General features: G+C 42.8%; 1 protein-coding gene across 3 annotated transcripts in view; it reads right to left on the bottom strand.

The window, feature by feature from the left end:
- Positions 1–218: 218 nt before the first annotated feature.
- Positions 219–26,689, bottom strand: part of wwp2 (WW domain containing E3 ubiquitin protein ligase 2) — a 63,372-nt gene continuing 36,901 nt past the window's right edge. For 2 of the 3 annotated variants that reach the window (XM_061721250.1, XM_061721252.1), the window contains 14 exons: positions 17,916–17,970; positions 16,282–16,363; positions 15,235–15,363; positions 13,810–13,888; positions 12,864–12,935; positions 12,580–12,668; positions 9,971–10,130; positions 7,769–7,902; positions 6,841–6,981; positions 6,624–6,744; positions 3,852–3,956; positions 3,677–3,773; positions 2,136–2,208; positions 219–943 (listed from right to left, as the gene is read on the bottom strand). In XM_061721250.1, the coding sequence (XP_061577234.1) occupies positions 844–943; positions 2,136–2,208; positions 3,677–3,773; positions 3,852–3,956; positions 6,624–6,744; positions 6,841–6,981; positions 7,769–7,902; positions 9,971–10,130; positions 12,580–12,668; positions 12,864–12,935; positions 13,810–13,888; positions 15,235–15,363; positions 16,282–16,363; positions 17,916–17,970 (1,437 nt within the window). In that variant the 3' untranslated portion in view covers positions 219–843. The remainder of the gene's footprint in view (positions 944–2,135; positions 2,209–3,676; positions 3,774–3,851; positions 3,957–6,623; positions 6,745–6,840; positions 6,982–7,768; positions 7,903–9,970; positions 10,131–12,579; positions 12,669–12,863; positions 12,936–13,809; positions 13,889–15,234; positions 15,364–16,281; positions 16,364–17,915; positions 17,971–26,689) is intronic. The other variant, XM_061721251.1, reaches the window with a different exon arrangement.

Below are 26,689 nucleotides of genomic sequence, written 5' to 3'. Positions count from 1 at the left end.
ATGCATTACTCCCCACAATTAATATACCAACTATTTCTTCCACTTTTATTTAGGTTGCCATTTCTTCATCCTTCTATTTTTGTGTAATTTTATTTATAAATAAAGTTCATCATACACCATTTAAACAAGAGCAAGAAAGATGTTCTCTGGTTTATACACAGAGAATATCTTTATTACCACATCATAAGAAACGGTTTCATAGAAGGCATCAAACCAGCTTAAGACTCAAATCTCATTTATTTTGCATCTGTACAAGGGAAAATGCTGACTTCACAATTAACAGAAAAATAAAAAATAAAACACGTCCTCTCTCTAGCCTCTGTTACAGAGGTGCACTAATTCATGATAACGACACTCTTGGCCCCTCTCATGAACTCCGGTGACTCTCTTGCGGTGCTTTTAAAATGTTAAAAAAGTGTATTTTTCTCCGTTAGATATGTTATACTGCATTTGCGTGTAGCTGTGCCGTTGTTGTGAGTCGACATTAGGACTATAATGCCGTCGGGTTTTGGTGCGGTTCTAAGCGAGGAGTGGAAGTGTGGGGGTGTTACGTGCCGACCCACACAGACCAACACACACCATCTACGTGCATATACACAATGGCATTAACATGAGCAACGAAGCGCACGTGCACCCACTCACACACACTCTTCTTCTGTGTTTCTGTGTGTCCGAGCTGCACCGCTAACCCATGATTCAGTTCACAAACACCCTCCCCGAGGTCAGGGCTTTCAGATGACGGGTGACGTTCAACCCTGTGATTGACAAATTAAGAACAAAACAAAACTCTATCCTGCTGAATTAACTGTTGTCGTCCCGCCGGCTCGTCTCCGTTTTCCTATTTCACTCTTGTCCGAATCCCTCCGTTTCCTCGATGGCGAACAGGAGTTTTTCTCTGAGCTGCTCAAGGCTTCTGTAGGGCGGCAGGTCCAGACGATTGAAGCTGAGAAATACAGGAAAGAAACTGTTATTCTCTCCTTTTTTTTTTTTTGTAAATTCAGGAGTTGCACTAATTAAAGTATCCTTTGATGCCTGCAGTTAAAATGTGCTGGGATGCATTTCTTTACAGGAGGTGAGGGGACTATATCCTTGCAGGGGAACATTAAAGCATCACAAGAGTTCACTACAGTGCTCTTTCTTTTTTATCCTCTGTGTTTTTATTACAAATTGGCATTCCCTATAACTGCTCATGCTTATGCTGAACATACCTACAGATCTACCAACTATCCCTGGATCACAGTCATACTGAATAAAATCTCAAATCTGACTGCTGTCAGCACGTTTCTGGGTCCAATGTGATTTCTAAGTAAGCTTGTCTACATTATTTTGTCTGTCCAACTGAATACTGATTATTGACGACGTCCTATAGTTTTCTAAAGTGTTGAGTGGGGTTATTGACACGGAAGTAGTGTCGTTAATATATATTAGTACATAGTTTTGACATGAGCAGCTTTAACATGTCAGTAGTTTTCACACACTTCAATTCCCAGATGAAGCAAACAGATCAGACTCAAGAGCCAGCATGTCGTACAGATGTGCATCTGAGTTAAAGCTCCAAATAAAGCAGTGATTTAGTATTTTTCACCTCAGGTGAGTAACAATAATAGTTGTTTTGTCTTTTTCCAAATTGCTTTGATTCCAAATTAAAAGGCATAAACCTCAGAGGCAGGACATGATTTAAAAAAAAGGAAGAAAGAAACACAAACACACAGATGGTCAAAGTGAGCTGAAGGAACCCTCCTCTGATGACATCTAAATAATATTAATGTGACTTATACTGGAGGAATAAAGTTAAATTCAACAGTCCCAGAAACAAGATCTTTTTATTTTTGACAATGGTCTGAATATACACAAGAAAACATCCTCAATGACTTCAGGATGTTGGTCTGAATACCAAACATCATGATATTCATATATCCTACTAAAAAAAGCGCTCCTCTGTTCTTGCATCTTGTCTTCTAATTCTGAAAGTGAAATGAATTTGTTCTAAAATACAAGCTACACCCCAGTGAGCTGTTTCCACATGCTTTTATTCGTTAATGAAGGTAAATGCACACTTGTCTCATATTTGTGAAGACCTGAGATTTCTTGACATCTCAAGATTTGCACTGACAGCAGACGAGGCGGCTTCTTACCACGTGTGACTTCTTGGAAGCCAAATCTCCTTCCCCACTTTGTCTATGCAGAACTTCTGGGGACCGTTACTTCCTGAAAAGGACAGAGAGAGAGTCATCAAATATGAGCTGGAATCTTCAACAAAAAGCTTTAAAAACATCCATTTTAGTCATGTCATGTCAACCACAAGATATAAAAAAAAATAGTACAATTTTCAAACTTTCCTCCAAGGACAACAGATCCCATGTTCATTTCAGCACATCATCGTGCAGCTGCGCCTCTGCTGTTTGTTTTAGGATCATTTTTACCGACTTATTATAAAAAGCTTGATTCCTTTCATCATCCTAAAATGAACAGGATTAATGTGATGATGATTTTGAAGAAAAATAAGGCCGTCACGATTATCTGGAGACACAATCAAAGCCGCTGCAGCGTCATGTTTAAAAAACGTTGAAAAAGACAGACGAACTTAAACCATTCGGACCACAGCCCTGTCTCTCAGTAACAGCAGGCTGTAAATCACGATAATCAGCAATAAAAAGTTTAAAAGTCTGAATAAAGAAGCATTTAACACAGAATCCTGACCATGAGTGTAAGATGGCAAAAGTTAAGAGAAAAAAAAAAAAATCACAGCCGGGAAATTCATCTCACTTCAGAACCAGTAAAGACTGAATATTTAGTCTTTGATTTTTAAAGCAGCAGAAAATACTTTCTTTAATGTAAAAAATTGGAGTTTTAATTTCATTTGAACCAATATTTTCCCACTTTTAAGAAGCATCGTCCAGCTTTTGCCCCCTTCTCTCTCTACCATCAGCTAAAAACCAGCTAATGTAACGTTGGACTTCCGTCCTGGTCGTCTCTTGCGACAAGCGGCGCATTGCTCCATGACAGACACATGAGCGATGATGAAACCAGCTCACGGAGCTACAGTTGACCTCGTGGAAGAAGCAAGTACAAGACGTGAGAAAGTGATGATGAAAGAGAAAAAAGGAAGAAGACGCCAAACCAGATTAAATATTTGATGGCGTCATAATGGGACTAAACTGCTACGCCTACAGGTGAACCAGCCGAGCTTAAGATGACAAAGGTTCCTTTGTGTTGCTGTGAGGGTTAAATACAGTTAAGAAGAAAGAATGGACAACAATGTTCTTTGTTCTTGTAGTTTGTTGTGCTGGTCTGTCCCCCCACCCCCCTTTTCTCTTCTTTTTCTCCCACCAGGTGAGTTTTTACCAATCATTGTTTATATTATGTTTATGTCATAGTTGCTCGGGGGTCATGTTCGTGTTCTAGTTCTCTGGAAAGATCCTAGAGACAACTTCTGTTGTAATAGACGCTATATAAATAAAATTGAAATGAAAAAGTCTCTTCAGTGACAGTTGTTTTATGGACTGTGTCTACAGACATCACCGACCACACCTGAATATACAAAACCCTTTTCTTTCTATTTGTTCCACGTCAACATTAAATCATAATTATAAAATGAAATAAACAGGAGCATCTTCACACCCACGTATTTACACTTGGTGTGTGTGTGTGTGTAAGAAACGGAAACTGTGTGTACCTATGAGCTCACAGAAGCCTCCGACCGGCAGCCGGCAGGTTCCTGTTACAAACTGAAGCAGACGGATCCTCTTCTCGTTGTCCATCTCCTTCACAACCTGCAAGAAGATTTCGTCATCAGTTTCCGGACGCCGGTGCTCAAACCTGAAGGAACCGTGGGCTGAGTTCTTCCATACCTGCCAGAACCAGTGGATCTGCTTGCTGTTCTTGGTATAGTGCCTGTAGATGGTGTTCTTCTGCCAGTCAGCCAGATCAATCTCCTGCATCCCACACAGCATCAGCTGAGACAAACAACACAGTGGACGCATATTGTAAGTCCAGACAGGGCAAGTGCATCTTCTTCATTCTTTATATTTGTCCATCTGATTCGTCAGTGCACAAACACCGTCCTGAGGGAGTCACCACGTGTCACGCAAGTCTGTGGACACAGCAGACATGCAGCTGTTTGAACAGCGTTTTATAATGTAGCTGCTGTGCAGAGCCAGGATTAACTGGAGGGTTTGCAAATGTTTGCACGGTCTCACATTCACCCGACGATGTGGAAATCCAGTCCCACAGACCGTTACACACGCATGGATCATCTCCATGACATCCTAGATGTCGATGAAGGGATCTGCTACTCGTGTCCCCGCTGCAGAGATGATCCAGAAAGGAGAGAAGGGTAATCTCTGCAGTCTCTGCTTCAGACTTGCAGAGATTTTCCATCTCCCAAGTCAAATCTCGAGTAGGCGGCGAACCAAGAGAACATGTGATCGCAGCAGTCGATCTTTCCGTATATTTCCGTATATTCACTGCCATCGAGTCTGCAGGTAAGAATTGCTACTTCTTTAGTTTTCTACTCTCCGTTCACTCAAGAGTCTCGTGAATACACTGAAATACACGCTGCACCGATAAACCGACTCGGGGAAACAATAGATATCAAGGAGCCTTTTAGTAATTGATGATGTGCTGCAAACAAAACCAGGATACAGTGCATCCGGAAAGTATTCACAGCGCTTCACTTTTACCACATTTTGTTATGTTACAGACTTATTCCAAAATGGATTAAATTCATTTTTCTCCTCAAAATTCTACACACAACACTTTATTAAAATTTATTAAAAATAAAAAACTAAGAAATCACATGCACATAAGTATTCACAGCCTTTGCCATAAAGCCTAAAATTGAGCTAAGGCGCATGCTGTTTCCACTGATCAGCCTTGAGATGTTTCTACAGCTTAATCGGAGTCCACCTTTGGTAAATTCAGTTGATTGGACATGATTTGGAAAGACACACACCTGTCTATATAAGGTCCCACAGTTGACAGTGCATGTCCAAGCACAAGCCGAGCATGAAGTCAAAGGAATTGTCTGTAGACCTCCAAGACAGGATTGTCTCGAGGCACAAATCTGGGGAAGGGTACTGTGAAAGTTCCAATGAGCACAGCGGCCTCCATCATCCGTAAATGGAAGAAGTTGGGAACCACCAGGACTCTTCCTAGAGCTGGCCGGCCGTCTAAACTGAGTGATCGGGGGAGAAGGGCCTAGTCAGGGAGGTGACCAAGAACCCTATGGTCACCCTGTCAGAGCTCCAGCGTTCCTCTGTGGAGAGAGGAGAAACTTCCAGAAGGACAACCATCTCTGCACCAATCAGGCTTGTATGGTAGAGTGGCCAGACGGAAGCCACTCCTTAGTAAAAAGCACATGGCAGCCGCATGGAGTTTGCCAAAAGGCACCTGAAGGACTCCCAGACCATGAGAAACTAAATTCTCTGGTCTGATGAGACGAAGATTGAACTGTTTGGTGTGAATAGCAGGCGTCATGTTTGGAGGAGACCAGGCACCGCTCATCACCAGGCCAGTACCATCCCTACAGTGAAGCATGGTGGTGGCAGCATCATGCTGGAACTGGGAGACTAGTCAGGATAGAGGGAAAGATGAATGCAGCAATGTACAGAGACATCCTGAATGAAAACCTGCTCCAGAGCGCTGTTGACCTCAGACTGGGGCGACGGTTCATCTTTCAGCAGGACAACGACCCGAAGCACACAGCCAAAATATCAAAGGAGTGGCTTCAGGACAACTCTGTGAATGTCCTTGAGTGGCCCAGCCAGAGCCCAGACTTGAATCCCATTGAACATCTCTGGAGAGATCTGAAAATGGCTGTACACCGACGCTCCCCATCCAACCTGATGGACCTTGAGAGCTGCAAAGAGGAATGGGCTTGGGTGTGCCAAGCTCGTGGCATTATATTCATAAAGACTTGAGGCTGTAATTGGTGCCAAAGGTGCATCAACAAAGTATTGAGCAAAGGCTGTGAATACTTATGTACATATGATTTTTTTTGTTTTTTATTTTTAATAAATTTGCAAAAATCTCTAAAAAACCTTTTTCACGTTGTCATTATGGGGTGTTGTGTGTAGAATTTTTGAGGAAAAAAATTAATTTAATCAAATTAAGAATAAGGCTGTAACATAGCAAAATGTGGAAAAAGTGAAGCGCTGTGAATACTTTCCGGATGCACTGTATGTCCTTTGACACAAAGCTCCCGCTCCTGTATGCGATACACAGACGCTCCCGTTCACTCCCTCTCCTACATCTTCAGCTGTGAGAACTCGTGCCCACAGGAAAAAAGAAAATCTCCCACCGTGAAATGAAATAACCAGAAAAGACACCAAATTAAAGGGAGACTTTCTCTCTGTCAATCATCATCTCAGATGTCTTCCACCGCATTGATGCTTAAATCCTGGAATTATATTTTGATATTTTACCGTGAACTCCAGCTGCACACGGATATGTTTAGTTCAAAGCGTGGCTCTACAGAAAGCCCTCTATCCGGTTTAGGAAAGTTCACAAACTGACTACAGAGCAATTAAGCAAGTCTATATACAAACAGATGTAAGAAATTAACGTTTTCTCCTCTGAGGATTCAAGGAATGATATATTTCAAGCCTCCTACTCCTCCTCACCTCCAGCTCCTTCTCATCAAAGTAGCGGAGCCACTCCAGAGGAACCACCTCGTTGAAGCCGTCCAGGAAGGCCTTGGTCTGCTCCTCCACGCCGCGGGTGAACCGCCAGTCCGTCAGAAGTCTGCAGGAGGAGAGGGGAGTTCAGTTTTAAAGTGGAAATTGTCGCTGAGGTGTTATTCCTTCATCTATTCAGCTACGGCTGCTCGTGTCCATCTACCCGATGTACTCCTCCTTGTTTTCCTCAGTGACCAGCTCGTTCTCTCCGTCGTCCTTCAGCTGGTGAGTGGTAACCTTGCCCAGGATCTCCATGTCTTGTGCAAAGTACAGCTCCACGCCACACTCCTCCAGGTTGTTCTCTCTGGACACACACAGACAGCATAATGATACTACAGTCTCAAACAGCTGCACCCGTGTCTGGTGTAACATTACTGCACCATCGGGCCTGAACCCGACGACGCCCGTGGCCTTGTCGGCACTTCTGTTGACCTGAGACTCACCGGCCAGTTAGAAATTAGAGAACAGCTCTAGAAGTGAGACAACACAAAGGATTTCTGCAGATCCACTTTAATTTAAGTTAACTTTTTGCAGAGAAACGTAAAAGCTGTTTATATTCATTTCTGCTGCAGAAAGAGAATATTGATGGAAATGAGTGAAGACAACACCTCCCACGACTAAATAACAATAAGTCCTCAATAGAAAAAGAGCCAAATGAGTAAAACATGGACTCAATGTTTGAGATGAAATGTCAGCAAGTCTCAGATGTGTTCAGCGGCCGCTGCAGGTAAGGCTTAGATTTTAAATGTACTGGTTTTAAAGAGTCTAACTGAAGACGAGACGTGAGTGCAGTACAGTAACCCAGGTAAGATTATGAAATCACGCATAACGCTTTATAAGTCAGCAGTTCAAAGACACAACATGGAAAAAATATAATATAAATATGACAACATGTTTGAAGCCTCCGAACTGAGAGTCAAATATGACTCCTGGATTTATTTGACATTGTGTGAAATTACTTTACAAACTGCCAGATTTAGAATCAACATGACTAACAGGAGCTGAGGGAGTTCGGTGGAGGAAAGTCAAAGAAAGGTTGCCGTTTCGTGGTGTTGTGTGACGGCGCTGCAACGCCGTGCTGCAGTACTTACTTGACCCACATGATGGAGTTAAAGAACTCGGGGTCTATGGACTCCAGGTCTTTGAGTGTGGGTTTCTTGTCCAGCATTCGCTTGTAGAAGGGCAGCGTGAAGCCGGTGTCGATGAACTTTCCGTGGTACAAAGCCTGCGGAGACACATGACATCAGAAACCCACCTGAAGAGAAGAAATGCCACCTACTTCCTTATAACACACACAGATACAGTCTCAGCCCAGTAAAGCTGAGGATGGGCAGGTTGAAGCTGATGGATATAACCAAACACAGGCGCCGGGAGAGTGTTGTCACCCTCCAGGACTTCAGTTATGTTTTAGTGGTGTTGCATGGATTTTGGTGGCATGTGGTTCACATTAACTCTCGACAAATGAGAAACGCTTACGACTCAGACGTTCGGTGTCTGTGCTGATGATTCACGGGGGGGGGGGGATTGTTCAGTGGCAATTCCACAGTTACAAATGTACCCATGTCCTTTATAGGGAACACAGCCGTTTATTTCAGGAATCTCTGCAGCCACCTCCGACTTTTCTCCCACCTGACAAAGTGGCTGCTGTTGTTTTTGTTTCAAGTCAAGAATCACAAGCTTGCGACTGCTTTGTCTTTGTCTTTAAGGTTAAAAAAATAAGTGAGTCAGTGAGATTAAGGCAGGGGGCGCAGAAATGTGAGCTTAAAGAGCTCATAATCTTTCTTTGGTATGCGTAGTCACCGAGAGAGTCAGCCAGACGGAGCTGTTTAATGTTAAAAAACCAGCAGAGGGTTCAGAGGTGCGATGAGCCAACAACAACACAGACGCCCACAGACAGACTCAGTCACAGTCTGTTCTGTCCTACTGTCCAGACACACCATGTGTTTGCCCCTCAGCTCCCAGGTTGCACACAGAGAGTGACGGCGCACGGTGAAAAACATAAGAAGGGAGGAAAAGAATATCAGAAAAGCATCTTTAAGAAGGTAAGTGAGCATAGCGCATTTCAGGACTAAATATAGGCAGCTGCTGGTGGGTGTGGGCTGGGTGCGGCAGTTAGGTCATAGTGTGGGTGAGGGCGCAGGAGGAGGGCGGAGCGTGCTGGCTTTTAGGACTGACAGCCCTCTGGAGCCGATCCCAGAGGGACATTACAGCTTTCACTGTTCACGAGACTGAAAACAACTGCATTAAACACAACGTCAAATCATTTCTTCCGTCATGACTGCAACTATCATACAAACCCCAGGATGCAGCCTGTAATGATGGTTTCAAGGAAAACCCTTTTCTTTATATATCACAATTGTGTTTTTTTTGATTTTCCAGATGATTGAGCAACCATAAGATCAGTATAACATCCAATAAAAAAAACCAACAGCAAATAAACAATGCTCTCTGTTGCCAGCATGCAGAACGTCTGAAGTGTGTCGCTTGCACAGGAGAAAGATGTTTCCAGAGATTTGATGGGGTTTTAAAGTGAATACTGAAGCCAGACTAGTGAGCGTGTGGCAGAAACCAGCGGTTTACGCCCCGTACTCACTGGCATCCAACCTCCAGTAACACATCCACATAACATACCGCGAGGAAGCGCTCGGACGGTGTACCTGTGTACCATGTGTTTTGTGTACTTTATGAAAAAGTCAGCTTTAGTTTTGTTATCTGACACACGATGGCAACTTTCACAGCTTTTACAGTAAGTTACATCAGCGATCTTTACGTGAGGCCAGTAACTTCACAACTGAGCTCTTCAGCTTTAAGAAAAAACATGCTTAGAGGTTTTTCCTTAAAAAACAACAATGGAAGAGACGTTTGGGTGCGGATTCGTGCTGCAGTAATTTAGGAATACACAGTTTTGAATGAACAATGACTTGTACAATGTTTATATCCTCAACAAGCTTTGTTTCTACTAAGTTAAGCAGGGCTGAAAATTAAAAAAAAAGCCCCAGGTTGCCACAACAACTTTAGCTTTTATTCACCTGAGAATGGCCTGTTTATTATGGCCTGTTTATTATGGCCTGTTTATTATGGCCTGTTAGATGAGTCAGAGTGACTGATCTGTATCTAGGTACTGGGGGAACTGAGACTGAGATTTAAAGGGAGAAACCTCCAACAGAAATGTCAGTAACCGGATGATGAACCCAGACACAGACTCAGTCTCAGGTCCAGACCGTACAGTTTTAACAGTGAAACTGAAATAGTCAAAGCCAACATATTCAGTGAAAGTGTGAAGTAAAGCTCACCATGGCAATGAAGCGCCCGATGAAGCGGAAGTACGTGAGGTGGTCGGGGTTGATGGAGGAGGCCGGGTTTATCTGGAGACAGTAGTTGTTCTTGCCGGCGTATTCAAACAAACAGTACATGGGGTTCAGAACCTCGTGAGACAGCAGGAAGAACCACTCCCTGTGGAGCGAGAGGACAGAGGACGTTACTGCAGAATATCTCCAGTACGATGATGTCCGAATAAACAGAGCAATCACTTCTACTTCTAAGCAGGAAAATGGTTTCATCACTGCGAACAGAGATTTAGCGGTCAATATTAAGACATCCTCCCACAAATACAATCCAGTCCAACACATAACACAGTTTATACAGAAGCAACTAATGAGAATCTTTATTAGACCAACGATCCCGTACAGACCAGCCTTTATGACAGCATTTAATCATGTGTTTAACCCTTTACAGCGCTGTCAATAAAATACATGACATTTTCAAATTTCATCTCTAGAGATTATTGGACAATATTAAAGAACCTCTGTTAACTTTTTTATTATAATAATTATAATAATACGTAGCTCTGCTGAAGTTACCAAATATGGTCACCTGCCTTGTAAAGGGTTAACATATTATGGCATTTGTCTTTTTGTCTTTTTTTAAGGAACAAAAACCACACACAAGTTGTTGATAACCTCATCCATTAAATTCTGCCTGATACTGAATCGTCCCCCCAAAAGTCCTCATGCCTGTAAGACATCCTTAACGTAAACACGCAAGAGCCGTTTTGTGATTTCAGAAATATGTCTATAAGACGTTTTTTTTCTTCTTGTAAATATACAAGCAATTATCTAACAATATTTACCTTGTGGTTGTTTATTGGAACAGAATACCAGATTTTGAGCTGTTTGAATGTTTTGTTGACAGAATCGTTGCTTTGAGTATCGTTTTAAGGGATAAAATTTGATATTCTTACCCAAACTTAAACATACAGAATTTCATAAACAATTTTTTATACACATTACACAGAATGCTACACACAATCAACAGCACAAATGGATTACATAAAGACAAAACAATAAACATTGAATTTAAATACAGAGGGGTAAGAATAAAAAACAATAAGACACACTGTGGAAGGATGCATGTTAGAGAGAATGAAGACCCTCCACCAGCTGCGGCACCGAGCGCTCCCAAGGGCCCCTGCCCACACCCTGAGGGTTTTATGGTGTAGGGGGGGTGTATGGACTGACGGACGGATTGACGGACGCAGACACCTCCCAACATCCCGTCCGTGGTTCTACCCTGTGGTAGAACAGCATGATGTCACCTACCATAGGGTAAAACCACTGACGTGACACCGGAGACAGAGACACAATGTAAAACCAAGGAGGAAACAAAATGGAAACACCCACCAACAGAAAGGTAACGACATATACAGAGAAGAAGACCTGAAGGGACAGCAGATGCAGGAGCCAGCATGGATACATGGGATGGGGGAGGAGGGCAGAGATGCTGGGAGGGAGGTGTTGCATGAGTCCACACAGCAACATGTAACCCTTAAAAGCACGTTGACTCTTAAACTGTTATATGCAGCTCAATGCACTTGAGTTTCTGAGGTCTTCCGTTTGCTATTGCAAACGGAATTTTTTTCCTGGAAAAGAGCTTGTGTGTTATTAGAGGCAATGCACGTTGGGTGCTGGACCTCATTTTTACCATTGCCTTATTTACATACTCTTATTCTGTGTTTACATTTTCTAAAAGTGAACAAAGAGTCATCGTGTATGAGCTTGGGCTCTTACTGACAAACCTGCTGCAGCAGTGCAGCATCGCCACCTTCAGGTCGCAGTGGGAATTACAACACTGATCCTGATGAATTTCATCCAGTTATCAAAACTCCGGCCGTGAAAATCACTTCAATGTTTAATTATTAAAAAGGAAAAGAAAACAAACAAAAAACAAAAACACTGCTTGACATCCTGACACGAGAATATAATTAAAGACAGATAAATGCCAGCGATCTGAGAGCTGCAGATGTGAATGTGATTGAGATAAGAGAGTTACGTGACGGATGTATTTTCAGAGAATGTAAAACCTCTCATCTTGAGACTTAAAATTCATTTGATGGTTTTGTTAGGACCAGCCCTGAGATGACACAAAGACTCACATCATCTGAACTAAATGTCTTCAGAAAGCAAAGAAAGCAAACGCTGGAGCAGTGAAGCTGTTCAAAGCACCCTTCATACTCTTCTTAAACAATAACATCAGAAAACCCAGAAATGTGATCAACTTCAATTTGAACAGTATTGCTCTTCTTCTCTTTTACTGTCACTAAAAGGTCTAGATCATTTAACCATGCTACAATCCAGTTTAAACACTGTTTAAAAACGTACCCACACCTAAATATCATTTTACTAAACTGCTTGAATGAGTTTTTTTTAAAGTCAATGTCTTATTCAGAAGAGGAGGCTGTAGCAGATATCAAGAAGCAGCAGAAAAAGATAACACACCATCACCAACATTAACATCATTTACAAAAAACAAAGCCTAAAGTTAAAGAAAAAGTTGGAGAACAAAACACAACGGATGCACAGAATGATGCGGGATGTAGAGGCGTCTGCTCTGTAGCGGCTCTCACCTGGCGATCCCGCCGTAGTCCAGCCCCTCCTCTCCTCTCATGATGATGTAGAGTCGGCGGCGGAGATCGTACGGCTTCACGTTCATGATCTGATGGCAAAGCATTTCGTTAGTGTGGTACACAAAACTACAAGCATTTACGGTTGATTTAATTGCAAACTTCATCATTAAAGTAGTTTCTCTTCAGTTTTAAAACTGCAGAAATGAGTCAGGGTGGAAGATATGCATCTTTGAAAAGGAGGGACCAGTAAGACACGCAGAGCGGAGCGGGATGTGTTGTCTGACCTGCTGAAACGAGTCTTCAAACAGCGTCTGTCTGGACACGGAGATCTTCACATGGCTGGGCAGGGCGTTGGACTGCACAGACGAGGAATATCGAGAAGAGAGAAAGTGCACGTTTTAAAAGGGATGGTAAAAACAGATGGTGACAGCTGGTGAAATCTCTTCAGTTTCACTTTTAGCCTGGGAGAAAACATCCTTCCCTTCATCAGCGTAGTTTATTTTGGTTCGGTACTCACTGTAAGGTTTTATAGATTTGACTTTAGTAGCAGCAACAGATGCTGATATGGTAAATACAAGAACATTTATATCTACAAAAATACTGACTTTATGGTGGTCTGATCTATTGCCAACTCCCTGCTAAGACTCCACATTTTTGCTCCTGGGATGTCTGCCTGCAGCCATTTGCAGTAAAGGTGAGTGGAATTTGGGGCTTGTTGCATTTAAAATAACACTAGCAATGTTTTTTTTTGAATCAATATCCCCTTTGGTCTTTCTTATTGCCTCTATACCATAAAAAGCATGAAAGAAATAATTAAAAAGACTTGGATTTGCAAAGCCCAAGATTAACAGTCCGCCGCCCTACTTACAGAAGCTATTACTGCATAGGAAGTGGTACCGGCACAAACGTACTCCAGCTGCAGAAACTAAAGTTACAGTCCAGTTGGTGCTACGCAATGACAATCAGGGACTCCCGGACACGTTCAGAGACGCAGCGAGAGAGTGGAAGGCGTCAACAGATCAGCTGTCTTAGTTCCCAGCATCACAAGATGTTGACATTTTCCCCAGAAAGGCAGGTGTTTCACTTCCTGCGGTTTTTCCTTCATCGCGTTCACTTGGGGAACACGTTCACTATCAATAAACCATCAATAAAAATGTAAACCATTCTGCTGTTTCCGTTTTTTCATCCGTTTACAGACACTTAAGTGGAGCGTGCGTATGAAACACTTACATGACACAGGAAACGGAACTGGTGGTATTTCCACCTGAAGCTGCGGTCGTAGGCGCCGGGAGAACCGCCCTGCCGTGACCTGCACGCACACACCAGAGAGAAAGAGAGAAAAAAGAAGAAGAATGGGACAAGTTGGTCACTTTTAGAAGATTTCAAGAAAGAAAAAGACAAACTCTGAAAACATGATGGTCTCATTGAAGCAGGCTCGAAGCTCTGGGTTGCAGGTCTGTGTAAATATTAACTTCACGCTAGTCAATCTGCTCTAAATAACTAATCAGTCCGTCTGGGTCTCAAAGACAGAGGTGAGCTCAGGCCTGCAGCTGTGTTAGTATAAGCTCCACTAACCCGACACACACACACACACACACACACACACACACACACACACACACACACACACACACACACACACACACACACACACACACACACACACACACACACACACACACGATATGTGCTTTGTCAGCAGCTGAGAAGCTGAGATGCAAGGAGAAAGAAAAAAAACAGCGAGAGAGAGAGAGAAAAGAGAGTTAGATGATGGGAGGAAAGGAGGAGGAGAGGGAATTGTGGGGGGGCAGATGCCTCTAATGCATCGGGTTTGTGCTTGCAGAGCTGCCAGGCACATCTTGGTTTGAGTTAGGAAATGGAGACCGCAGCAGCGGAGAGCTGGCCACCGACGCACACGGCTGCAAGATCCAGAGCGAAAACAGTGAGGACTCTTTCAGGAGCTCTCTGTGACCGCTGGCCTAAAAATACATGCAAATATCAGCAGGAAAAGCAGCCTGCAGATTCACCCACACATGCAAGCCACTTTCAGCAGCGAACACAAACACACACACACAGACACACACACACACACGGCAAATATAAACACAAAAAAAGCACAAATGTGGATCTGCACATTCTGCTGACTTTTGTGGTGAGATGTGAAAGTGCTTCAAGCCAGAGCAAACGTCCACAAGCTGAGAGGATCATCAGTGTGTGTGTGTGTGTGTGTGTGTGTGTGTGTGTGTGTGTGTGTGTGTGTGTGTGTGTGTGTGTGTGTGCATGAACATACTGCTGTGAGCTTTTCTGAAAATATCTGTGATGCTGTCGTTGACTATGTCTGACTCAAGGCAATATCAGAAATAGGCAAAGAAATATAAAAAGGAAAATGGGTTAAATCATCGACTCATTAGAGGTGCAGATAAAAGCTCTAAAAGATGGCGTAGTTTAGATGAAGTTTTAAGGCTTCCACTGAGCGAGAGGATAGTGTGAATTAACAAGCTTTCATTTCAGAGCAGGGCAAAGTCACACGAAAAAAAGAATTTCATTTTTAAGTGTTTTTCTTTACTGGTGGGTCCATGATGTCATGAATGTCTTTGCCCTGGTCTTTAATTGATTGGGGGGGAGAAAAAAAATGGGCTGACAGAGAATAGTTACCCTGACTCAAACCCAGGTCTGGGGTCTTTAAAGGTGGTGGTGCGCGAGTTGTGGTCCACAAAATATCGGACTCCCTCTGCAGTGTACTTCATCTCCCAGCCCGGGGGCAGGGGGTGCTCCTTGATCATCCTGCAACAGGGAGAGGGCAGTGAGCACGGTCCCGGGCGGAGGGGCCCGTCTCGGGGACGGATCTAACATAACCCCCCCCTGCCAACCTGTGGAGCTAGAGCGCAGGAGGGTCTTACCAAAAAAAAAAAAAAAAAATGAACATGAGCCGCTCCATGTCGGAGTTTAAGATTATTGTTACGATTAATCAGACTCCTTCAAAGTAGTGGAGATAAACTTCACCGGTGAAAGAGAAGCTTGTTGTTGTTGTAATTATTATTAAAGTCAAAGAGCAGGTTGTCTTAAAGGAAGATTAATCTGGTTGCAGCATATTAAACAGGTATTTTAGATCTATACAATATTTATCTATACCATCTACACAAGCTACTTTGTCTAGAAGAAAAACGTTATATTTGGTCCCCATGAATACTAGCTGGAAGTAAATTTATTTTGAATGCCAAAATAGCCTGATGATTCAGAATCTGACATTTTCAAGATTTAGTTTGAGTTTCTGTTGTCATGGGTGATGTAAGAGGAACAACACGTCAAATGGTCTGGAAGGCAAATAAAGAGAAGATGATGGCAGCAACATGAGCAAAATGAAGTGCAAATAGAGCGTTTCGTAATGGAGTTGAGTCCAAAAGGCCTGTGCATTTGCTTCTAGCTGTTGAGAGATTGGTAACATGTGAGGTACTAACTCTCCTGAGTGGATGCAGCGAATGTTTCTTCCCGAGGACAATACTGGGATACGTGAGAAACATTTTACATCCATTTATATCATATTGTGGATGGCCTACTCTGTTCTCACACATGTATATGATGATCACATCATCTTCAGGATGAGAAAACACCCAAAGTGTAAAGCAGCCACACACACACACATACACACACACATGCGCACACACACACATCTCGTTGGTTTTTCGCGTCTCACAGTCTCACCCTTGGGTTCGAGGATCGTCCCACTGTGTCGTCCGTGTGTTGTGGTTGACGAAGTACACTCTGCCATTGTCCTGGCGTTTCTCTGTGGACACAGACGGGACAGAAGAGACAGGGAGTGTTCAAGGGTCTTTCAGGAAACCTCTGCAGCTACAACGGCGGGGATCAGAGGGATGGCCGAGAGTCGCTCCATCTTTCTATTGGGATGAAGACAAAAAGTCTCACCACCTCGAGAGAAAACCAGCACGTCTGTGTGGTATTTCACTGCGGCTTGATCTACATACCTCGCAGGGGTAAACCTAAGTGTGTTAGTGAATGGGCGTTCTGACGGTAATCAAAAGGGGCCAAAACTATAAAAGCAAATACTAAACTATCGTCTTTAGAAGCAGCACAAAACAGCTTTTTAATGGCAGTGTATTCACTGTTGTGTGTGTGTGTGTGTGTGTGTGTGTGTGTATATGGTAGCCCACTGGTCTCAAGGGAGAGCCGTTGGTGCCCCCCATCCTCCTCCCTCCGTCCCTCCAACATCTTTTTCTCATTAACAGGAGTGTGTGGAGGGCCCAGAAACAGTAGGCTTCACATTGCAACTCTTACTAGCATTTCTCCTCTACTCACACACTCGTCTTTAACATCCATCTTAACCCCCCCCCCCAGTATCTTTAATGTTCCCCCCCTGCCTCTATCTTTCCATCTTTTCGCTTATTTTTTTTTAATTTGCCTTAAAAAAAAGAAGAAAAAAAAGAAGAGAAGTGACCACAGATGAAAACGGAGTGCCAGAGCATCAAATCTAAGCCAATGATATAATTGAGGTTTTCATTTGTAGGGGACCGCAACATGTTGAAAAGGCATCATGGGTAAAGAGTGAGGGCTTTTTGGAGAGAGAATGTGGGATCAAGTCTGTGAAAATGTCGGTGGGACGGAGTCTGCCAGCAGAGCTCCTTTATGAATGGATGTATGTGACAGGATGCTGAGTAGATCTGATTACAATCCTCATTTGGGGAAAATGATGGATGATCAACAGTTTCATTAATAATGCAGCCTCTGTAATTAGTGGACTTTAAAAGTAAATCGAGTGTGGACGGTAAATTGAAACAAAGGGGGATTTCATCCAGATTTTTAACATGAGAATGAAAATTAGGATCAGTAGAGAGAAGTAATAAATAAGCCAAATTACGGCTAACCTGCTAATAGGGGATTACAAGAAAGTGCTTAATGAAAATAAGAATATTAACATCAAAATTCAAGTTTCTGTAGCTTCATTTAGGCTTAAAATCAGGAGTTCTGCAAAGGGCACAAAAAAAAATCTCTGCCCTGCAAAAAAAAAAAAAAAATTCCGGTCAAACTTCTGTCCCACTGCACATTTTGCACTAACACAAATAACCCATTACCTATATTTTAACATACTTTGCTACTTCACTGTTGCCTGCTGACAAGTGTCGTCAAAAATACAAACTAGGCCTTGAATTGGAGGTTTCGCGTTGAAAACAGCTCAGATAATCGAATCCAAAATGTTCAAAACCTCCAGCAGGTGAGGAGAGATTTCAGATGCACACAAATCAAATGTGCTGACAGGGGACGCTCTGCAGGGAGAGTATCCGCCTGGCGTGCAGGCACAGGAGTGTGTCAGGCAAACTTACCCCATCCTGGAGGCAGCGGTCCCAGAGGGTCGTTTTCCACCGGGGCGCCGGACGGCTGATGGAGAAACACAGGGAGACAAGACAAATCACCTTTCTGTCTCTCTCTCCATTCTGTTTGACGTCTTCCCACTTTTTCTCAGCCTTCATCGTCATCGTATGGCACGATGTGAAAAACTTCGGCTGCTACTTGATTGAAAAAAAAACTTTAAGAAAAAAATAAAAATAGGAAGAAAAAAAAACCAAGCAGGTGAGATTAGTGAAGGAAAAAAAAAAGTTCTACTTCATAACGCTCCTCCGACGTTTGAGGATCAAGTTTTCCTTTGACCTCGTGAAACCAGGGATGATATCAGTGGTTTAAGAGTGTGTGTGTGAGGTGCGGAGAGCAGAAAGGGGTGGGGGTGGCTCCTCACTCGTGCAGCAGTGAGGGGCGACTGAGGAAGCTGGCCGGCCGGCGGCTCGTATGCCTTTCCAAAAACGACATGCTCGGTAGGAGGATAAAACAACAACGCTGTTCCAATGAGCTCACTGGCTGGACGCAGGCCCCACCCCCCTACCAGCTTCCCGCGCACCTCCTCAAATATACCCCGCCGCCACCACCCCGGCACCCCGGCAACTCCCCGGGCCCCACCCTCGGGTCCTCCTCCGCCTCCTCCTTTCTCTCGCTCTCTTCTAGTGCGGCTGTGAAACCAGGCAGGGAAGTGTGATGTCTGAAGGAACTGAGAGAACATTCATGCTTGTTCCAGACTGGACACCCCACCTCCACTACGGCCCCACCCACCCTGCCTCCTTATCCCCCCCCTCCTCACCCACCCAACGTCTGACAAAAGGCACCTTTATTCACCCTGGGCCTGGAAACCACTGTGGGGTTTACTCAGCCTGCAGCCGTACGTACGTACGTACACACACACACATCTTTTTTTTTTTTTTACGTGTGTGCACCATGGTGTGGAAAGTTTGTCAGTGGCAAACAGTCAGACAGTTTGTATGCTCTTATGTGGGAATATGCACGTGCACACCCACACACATCATGTATGAATATATTAGCTTGAGTGGAAAAGCAGCTGAAAAGATGCTTGTTGGGGAATTAGCGGACACTGGTGGGTTTTCATGCAGGATGGTGATTATCAAAAGGACCCGTTTAGGCATCCTCTCAAGACTCCAGCCTCATTAACTGTACCGAGAAACCCGAGCGAAGGCCTCTGCAATGACAACATGTTTCTGTGGCGGTGGTGTATTTGGTTATAAGCAACTAAGCAACTAACACAAAACACTTAAATATGGATTCGCCATCTTTAACTTCTCTGAATTGTGTCCCGTCTTTGAACATAAGGTAGGAAAACATTTTTCCAAATGAAAGCTGGTTGCTCTTCAAAGAACTTTTGCTTTCTGAGACATGCGCTGCAACTGTGATGATTATTTCCTGGGAAGGCATAAAGTGGAGTATTATCCTCTGAACGTCAACGTCACTTTGAACAGCACATCTCCCATTTAAAGCAGCCCTGTCATGGAAACTCTGAGAGAGACGGGGTGGAAAGGACTGGGTCTGCTGGAGGAGCGAGAGTGGGCACATAAGAGGGTTAAAGGTTGTGCGGATGTGTGTGTGTGTGTGTGTGTATATGTGTATGTGTTGCTCCAATCGACAGCCAATCTATGCCCCAGCGCCCCACCCTTTTGGGTTTTCTGTGACTAAAAAAGGTAAAAGGAGAATATAATGTTATAAAGACATGATGACTTCATCCTGGCTCTGACCATTCAGCTCTTCAGCAGCTTCCAGACAGAGCGAGGCTGAAGGGAGGAAAATAAAGGGAGACTGAGAAAACAAGGGAGGGAGAGGAAGTGAGGGAAAAGCAGCATGTTGGCACCAACGTGTGAAATAAAGGTTGGGCGTTATGGACCGGGAGGAATATACCATCACGGTTTTAATGCCAGTTACCACAGGTGAAAAGGGATTTAAGCTTTTTGCTTTTTAACTCGACAGAAAAAATAAATAAAAATAATGCAAAAAAAGTGCTTGTTGCAATTCTTACACAAAAACAATGAATTTTGCACATCTGCAGAGGAAAGGAGGCAAATCAAGGACAAATAGAGGGGAGGGTGTTAAACAAGAGGTTGGGGAGTTCATCCGGGAAAAACACAAAACAAACAACAACAACAAAAACATGTGCATTTCAAATCAGATGGTCCTGTGTTTAAATGCCCAACTGAGATACGGAGCGAACGCTGAGTTCAAACTGAATGTGTGTTTCATTCAGCAGCTGCAAATTCACACTGAAATAAAAAATGAAGGAAAAGACCTTTCTGAGGTTCAGCTTATGGACAAAAGTTGTTGAGACTGAGCCGGCAGCAGTCAGAGGTTGTTTCTTTCTTTTATTATCTTTTTTAACAAGTTTTAAACAACATATGATCAAAAGCAGGTTTCCAACTAACCAGCTAAGCTCCCAGCCTCAACCGTGATTATTGGATGAATTTATTTTGAGGGAAAAAAAAAAAGTATGAGGGTTTTTCATCCAATCAAGAGTCGATATTGTGAGTGTCAACTTTTGCCGATGATGAAAGTTTCCATGATAAGATGTGCTACTCTTTCAGCTGCTTTTCTTCTTAAGATTGTAATTCTAAAACATACAAAACAAATAAAGACCTTGTTCTAATAGTAATGTGTTGTTATGCAGTTTACATGAAGATATCCAAGTCATTAACAATGTAAGTAGTAAGTGTAATGTAGTAAGTACAGTAACAATGTTACTATCATGAATCCTGCAGCCAGACTTCAGCTTTCACACCACACGTCTTTCTACGTGAGTAAAAGAAATATGTATAAATAACAGTGTTGTACAGAGCAGCATCAGGGCGGTTTAAATGTGATTCATTCATTGTCCTTTCACGGCACAAATGTCGTTCATGGAAATATGAGCGCTGGCGAGCGGTCCGAATGTGACGTGCAGACGCGTGGACGTGTGTGAGTTTGCTGTTTGGGGCTACAAGCGATGAAACACAGGGTTGATTCAGGTGCTGCTGTTAGGGAGCCCTTGTTCCAGGGAGAATGGACAGAAAGTTAATGGGAGGGGAAGAGGAAGGGAGGGAGGAGGCAACCGAGGGAAAGTGAAGGAACCAAGCAAAATGAAGAGTGGCAGACAAAAAAAAAAAAAAGAGTAAGAAGTAGAGAGAGAAGTCACCTAAATTGTGACTCGATTACATTGAAGACTGAAAGCGGATTCTAGACAAGCAGATTAAGTTGCTGAGCGATCATTCAGGGGAGACGGCGTGATTGGAAGAGGTAAAAGGAAAGTAGAGGTACACCAAATATAAGCGAGGGCAGTGGGGGAGGAAACAGAGGAGACCCCCCCCCCAAAAAAAGCAGTTAACGACTGTGAGGCTGCCCTCCGAACAAGCCCCAATTACTCTGCAGACGCACGCTTGTACCCCCACCTCTGATCCTCAGGATTTCAAGGTCACAGACTTAAGGTCACAATTATGATAACGGCAAAGACAGGTTTTCAAATGCAGGACTTGTCTTTTTTCCAGAAACAAAACAAAAATTAAAAAGAAGTTTGTGGAAACAAGTGGACTAATGAATGAAATAAGAAAGTTGGACACGAATTGGATTTATTTACCAAGAATGAAGTTGTATCAAATATCGATTGTTTTTTTTTTTTTTCTGGAACAAGTGCAATTTAAAAAAGGGTAAGACAATGATCTGGCAGATATGTTTTCAATGTCAGACCAGCAGACTCTGACATCAACCAACATGTCAAATGGTAGCCGAGAGTAATTTAAACAACTCTCTTCTAAAATGAAGAGATGCTAAATCGTCTTTAGTTCTCAGGGTCCAAGCATTTCAGGCTCAAGGTGTTAGGTGTGCCACACCTAACACCTTTACACTTGTGTATATTGTGTGTGTGAGCCTATTACAGTGTCCCTTCTAAAATGGACAACTGCCCCCTTGACCCTCTTTTGTTGTCATGTGGTGCACAGAAGAAATGTGGCACCCGACCTCAACATTACAGCCGTATGAGCACATGAGCTCCAACCCCCACGCCCACGCCGGAGGAGCACATGATCCCACAGCAGGGAAGTACACATGCATCAATATTCATATAACCACATACAGCAACCTAGGAAATCACATTCAGCAGGTATTTTATTTATGTAGCCCCATATCACAAACTTTAAATCCTGGACAGAATACCCCACACATACACACTGTGACAAAATTCACCCACAAAGCCTTTAATTGTAGAGAAGCGGAGGAACGCTCAGGGGGAGCAGTGGTGTGATGTCAGTTGGGCAGTAGAGCGAATGGCTGCGTTCACAGTGAAACTATGAGCCCTGGTGTGTGTGTTTCCTCGTTCACACACACTGGGGCCATAAATAGCCGCTGCTATCAGCAGCGTGGGCATTCCAAGACAGAGTGGTATACTATCAACACCGGGGGCAGACCTGCCTCTTGGCTTTTCTCACACACACACACTGGCTGAAGAATGGAGGGAATGAGAAGGAAAGAAGGATCGAAGGGACGAGAAAGAAAGAAAGAAAGAAGGACGGAGGGAACGAGTTTCCAACGCCAGCAGAATGTTTATTTCCCAAAAACCTGAATCAATAGTGACGCTGCTTGCAACAATGTTTCTGTTGTAAAATTATTTTCACATTATGAAATCTTACATCACTGGAAAGGTTTCCGTGCCGTGTAACCTGCTCGTTGGAGATCCTTGATCAGAGCCTTGTGGAAACCTAGCCATGGAGCCGGGGGAGTGTGGGGGTGATAATGGGGCACCGTTTCAATCCATTATTGACAATAAAAATAGTTTTGCCTTGCAGCCTCCAAAAAACAAGGGGGATGAACCAACGATGAAGCCAAAAGTTTATAACATTAAATGAAAGAGCCAAAAAATATTGGTTTTGACTCATTTATCACTAGCCAGCTACCTGTTTCCTACCTATGGTGCTGCCTTTTCCCCAAATACCTGAGGGGGCATCTCTCCCAAGGTTGTAGTATTTGAGTTTAAAGTTCCTGTCAAGTATTCCTCTACCATTTAGGTGTATTATATCATTGACTCTCAAAATAGGCACTGCGTCCTCCTTCACATGGTAGAAAGTACCATAAGAATAACTTAACTTATTCTTACTTATAAGAAAGTAGAAACAAACCTGCAGTTCCAAATCTGACCCTTAGGGGCTGGCTCTGAAAGTGAGTAATCACCGGTGACCCTCATGTTAAAATGCCCAACTTTCAAGCAGAAATAAACATATCTAAATCCCAATTTGAAAAAGAAACAAACAAAAAGTGTTTGGGGTCCATAGCTAGATTCCATGACAACAGAATGGGGGTTTCATTTTTTTGTACCACTTGGAGGAAATTAAATATCAGGCCACATATTTATGTATAATTGAGGGAATGGACTGTTGATTGGTGGCTGGAACAAGCAATGATCAGCCATCATCACTTTCGCTACTTATTGCCTAGCATTAGCTGAGAATAGCTGCTGAGCTGTGGCTAAAGTCCGAACAGTCATCCAGAACTCTGCTGCTCCAGTCCTCACTAAGACCAACAAAGTGGACCACATCATTCCAGCTCTGAGGTCTTTATACCGGCTGCCTGTCCATCAGAGGATAGACTTTAAAGTTCTGTTGCTGGTCTATAAAGCTCTGAATGGTCCAGGATCAAAATACATCAGGGACCTCCAGACCCAGTATGAACCTTCCAGACCCCTCAGGTCATCTGGATCTGGTTTTATCAGTTCCTTGAGTCAGAATAAGGCATGGAGAAGCTGCACTCAGCTCCACATGTCTGGAACAAACTCACAGAAAGCCTCAGATCAGCTGAAACACTTGGTGTATTTAAATCCAGGCTGAAGACGTACCTATATTTAGCTCCATTTGAGTAAAGCTCTAAACCTGCAGTTCCAAAACCTAAATCATATTTTAACTACTTTAATCTATTGTTCATATTTCTTTCTTTTTTGATAACATTTTAAATCATGCTTTATATTTATGTTTGAATGTCTTTGTAAAGCACTTTGAGTCACATTGTAGACATGAACTTGCCTTGCCAGAGCACAACTATTCATATTTTAAAGAGATTGTGTTTTGTTGCGGGGTTAATTTTAATAACAGACTGGCAGACTTCCTGTGGGTTGGGACAGAAGGACCAGGACGGAGCTTAGCTAGGAGCAGGCCGCTTGGGCTAGCTAAGGCTAGCAGAAGTTAAAAATACTAACTGTGATTAATATTAGGTGGAGATGTTGCCAGGCCTGCTCGTGCCATTCATTTGCAACATGACAGTGTGCAGAACAAGGAAAAAGAGACTTCAGGAAAGGGGTGGAGCAGAGGTGAGAGCCTAACCCTGCCCCCTAAAGGCTGCTATGAACGGAGGTGTAAATTCATGACTCCAAAAGGTGCTTTTGTACAACATCTTTGTAGTATTTTGGCCCACACATCTCACAGATATTTCAAGTAAATCTCTTGTCAGCTTGTGGGAAGAGGGCACAAATGTTTCCTTTAGATTAATGGAACCTTGCAAAATACATCGAGTCTAAATACTTTTTTGGACTGCATTTTATTTTTCCAAGTTTGGCTATCAAATTAATTAATTAAAATATTAATTAAATGACATGTTGTTCTTAGCTCCAAGCTTCACTAAACCCAAAGTGAGCTTCATATTTATACATATCTGAAGACAGTTTGAAACTAATTAGTGTTCTCTATATGTTTAAATATTTTTTTAAAATCTTATACAAAAAAAGTAAGCTTCATTTTCAAAATGTAATATATCCACCAGTTTTCACCTTCATGTAAAGAACCTTGGTGGTGTGCAGGATTAGACCTCCATCATACAGAGGTGTTATCTGGCAGAGGACATATCAATCACCAGCAAGGTCTTTGATTTTAACAAATAATCCAGAGTAATTTTTGCCACAGCACAAGAGTACTGACTTTACTTTTTGATAACTTTATAAATGCTTTCCATCTATCATGCAAGAAAGCTTAAGATGATTCCAGCAATACCAGCAATTTCACAGGGTCTAAACCAGGGGTCCTCAACCCTGGTCCTCGAGGGCCGGTGTCCTGCATGTTTTAGATGTTTCCCTGCTTTAACACACCTGATTCTAATTAATCATCGTCATCAGCTTTTCATCCAGGGCTGCACAATTCTGTTGATGACACAGTCACTTGTATCACGGTGCAATGAAGCAGGGAAACATCTAAAACCTGCAGGGACACCGGCCCTCAAGGACCAGGGTTGAGGACCCCTGGTCTAAACAATCACCTAGCAAAACTTACTTTAAATGGTATTGGATGATAAGAAAGTAAAACTAACAACCTTTACCATCTGCTTACAGATTATGTGATTCTGTTATGAAGAAATTACATTTGCTGCTGCTTTGTATGTTCAAGTGTCCAGATGTAAAACGAAGGTTGAAATTCACTTCATGTATGGAAACAACTTTGAATATTTTCTTCAAAGCTCAAACTTGCTGTGACGACTTTGGCCATAGACACTTTACAATAATGTCACAATACAGGAAATAAAAGGCAGTGTATTAGGGTGTTAAATCAGTAATTAGGGAAAAGCAAGTTTAAAAGAATGAAGGGGTGGAATGATGGTGCGTGCGTAAATGGATTCAAAGAGGATGAGAGTATCTGAAGGATGGACCAAGTAAAACCAAAACTTACTAAACAACTCTATGGTTGTAAAAAAAGACAAAAGAGTCACATAAAAACAATTTACTATGTGGAGATTTAGGAAAGCAAATGTACACACGCGTACTGCAAAAACTAAAGCGCTAGTACACAAAGTGCTGGGTGCGGTGTTTTTATTGAAGCCTGTAAGAGTTTTAAGGCTGGTGTTACTAATGGGCCATTGAGAAAGCTCTGTTGTTTTAATCCAATAAGTCTTTACTGTCTGGCTGCAGCCCGGCCTTGGCTGGCGCACTGAGAGGACGGCGACTGTCAGAGGCACGGCCGAACGTCGGCCGCCTCCACTGGAAAATTACTGCGAACAAGTCTCTCCCTACCGCTGGCGTCTCCCGATAAATCTCCAGGTACTGAGCTGAACCGTGGTCTAAACAGGAAACGCATTTAGGTGTGATGACCACGATATGCTATGTGACAAATCCTGAGAAGTATTTTACTTTATTTTCTTCTTAACTTATCAGTTGGGAAGTGCAGCTCAGAAACTCAAACCAGCAAAAATGTGTCACGCTACAGGGGTTTTCCTCCGGCAGGAATCTGGCAAAAGTCTGAACCGAAAACTTTGTGCTGTTTTTCAACTATACTGCAGGTACTCTACAAACACCTGGGGGGGAAGAGAAATGCTTAACTCCACTCCTGAACGACATCAATTATTTGTTTAAGTTGATGGAGAAAGAAAACCTATCAACAAAAAACACAGGTATGATACAAAACTATTTAACAGCAAAAAATTGTCATTGCCCAAGTTAATTCATGTTGTTGTTATTAGACAACTATAATTATTTGTTTTTTAAGATCAATTAAAATAGGATTTAAATAAAAATAAGTTCACTCTTAAATAATAATACGAAAAAAAAGTATTTTGGTGCAACTTGTCTGTCTGCTGACAGCTTCATTATTTTGAAGGATGGAGTCGGTTAATCTGGTTCCAACTTTCTCTTACAGCGGTTGACAGTTCATTGTCATGGACCATATTTTTCTATTCCTACCATAAATCTTTAAGTGGACTGAGGTCTGGACTGGCCTTTTAACAGTGAGATCACGGCATGAAGACGGGCTGGAGATCTCTCCTCTTCATCTCTCTC

This window comes from Cololabis saira, chromosome 5, assembly GCF_033807715.1.
Source record: "Cololabis saira isolate AMF1-May2022 chromosome 5, fColSai1.1, whole genome shotgun sequence".
Lineage (NCBI taxonomy): Eukaryota > Metazoa > Chordata > Actinopteri > Beloniformes > Belonidae > Cololabis > Cololabis saira.
The sequence above is the reverse complement of the archived record's forward strand: the minus strand, read 5'-3'. Positions and strand labels throughout refer to the sequence as shown.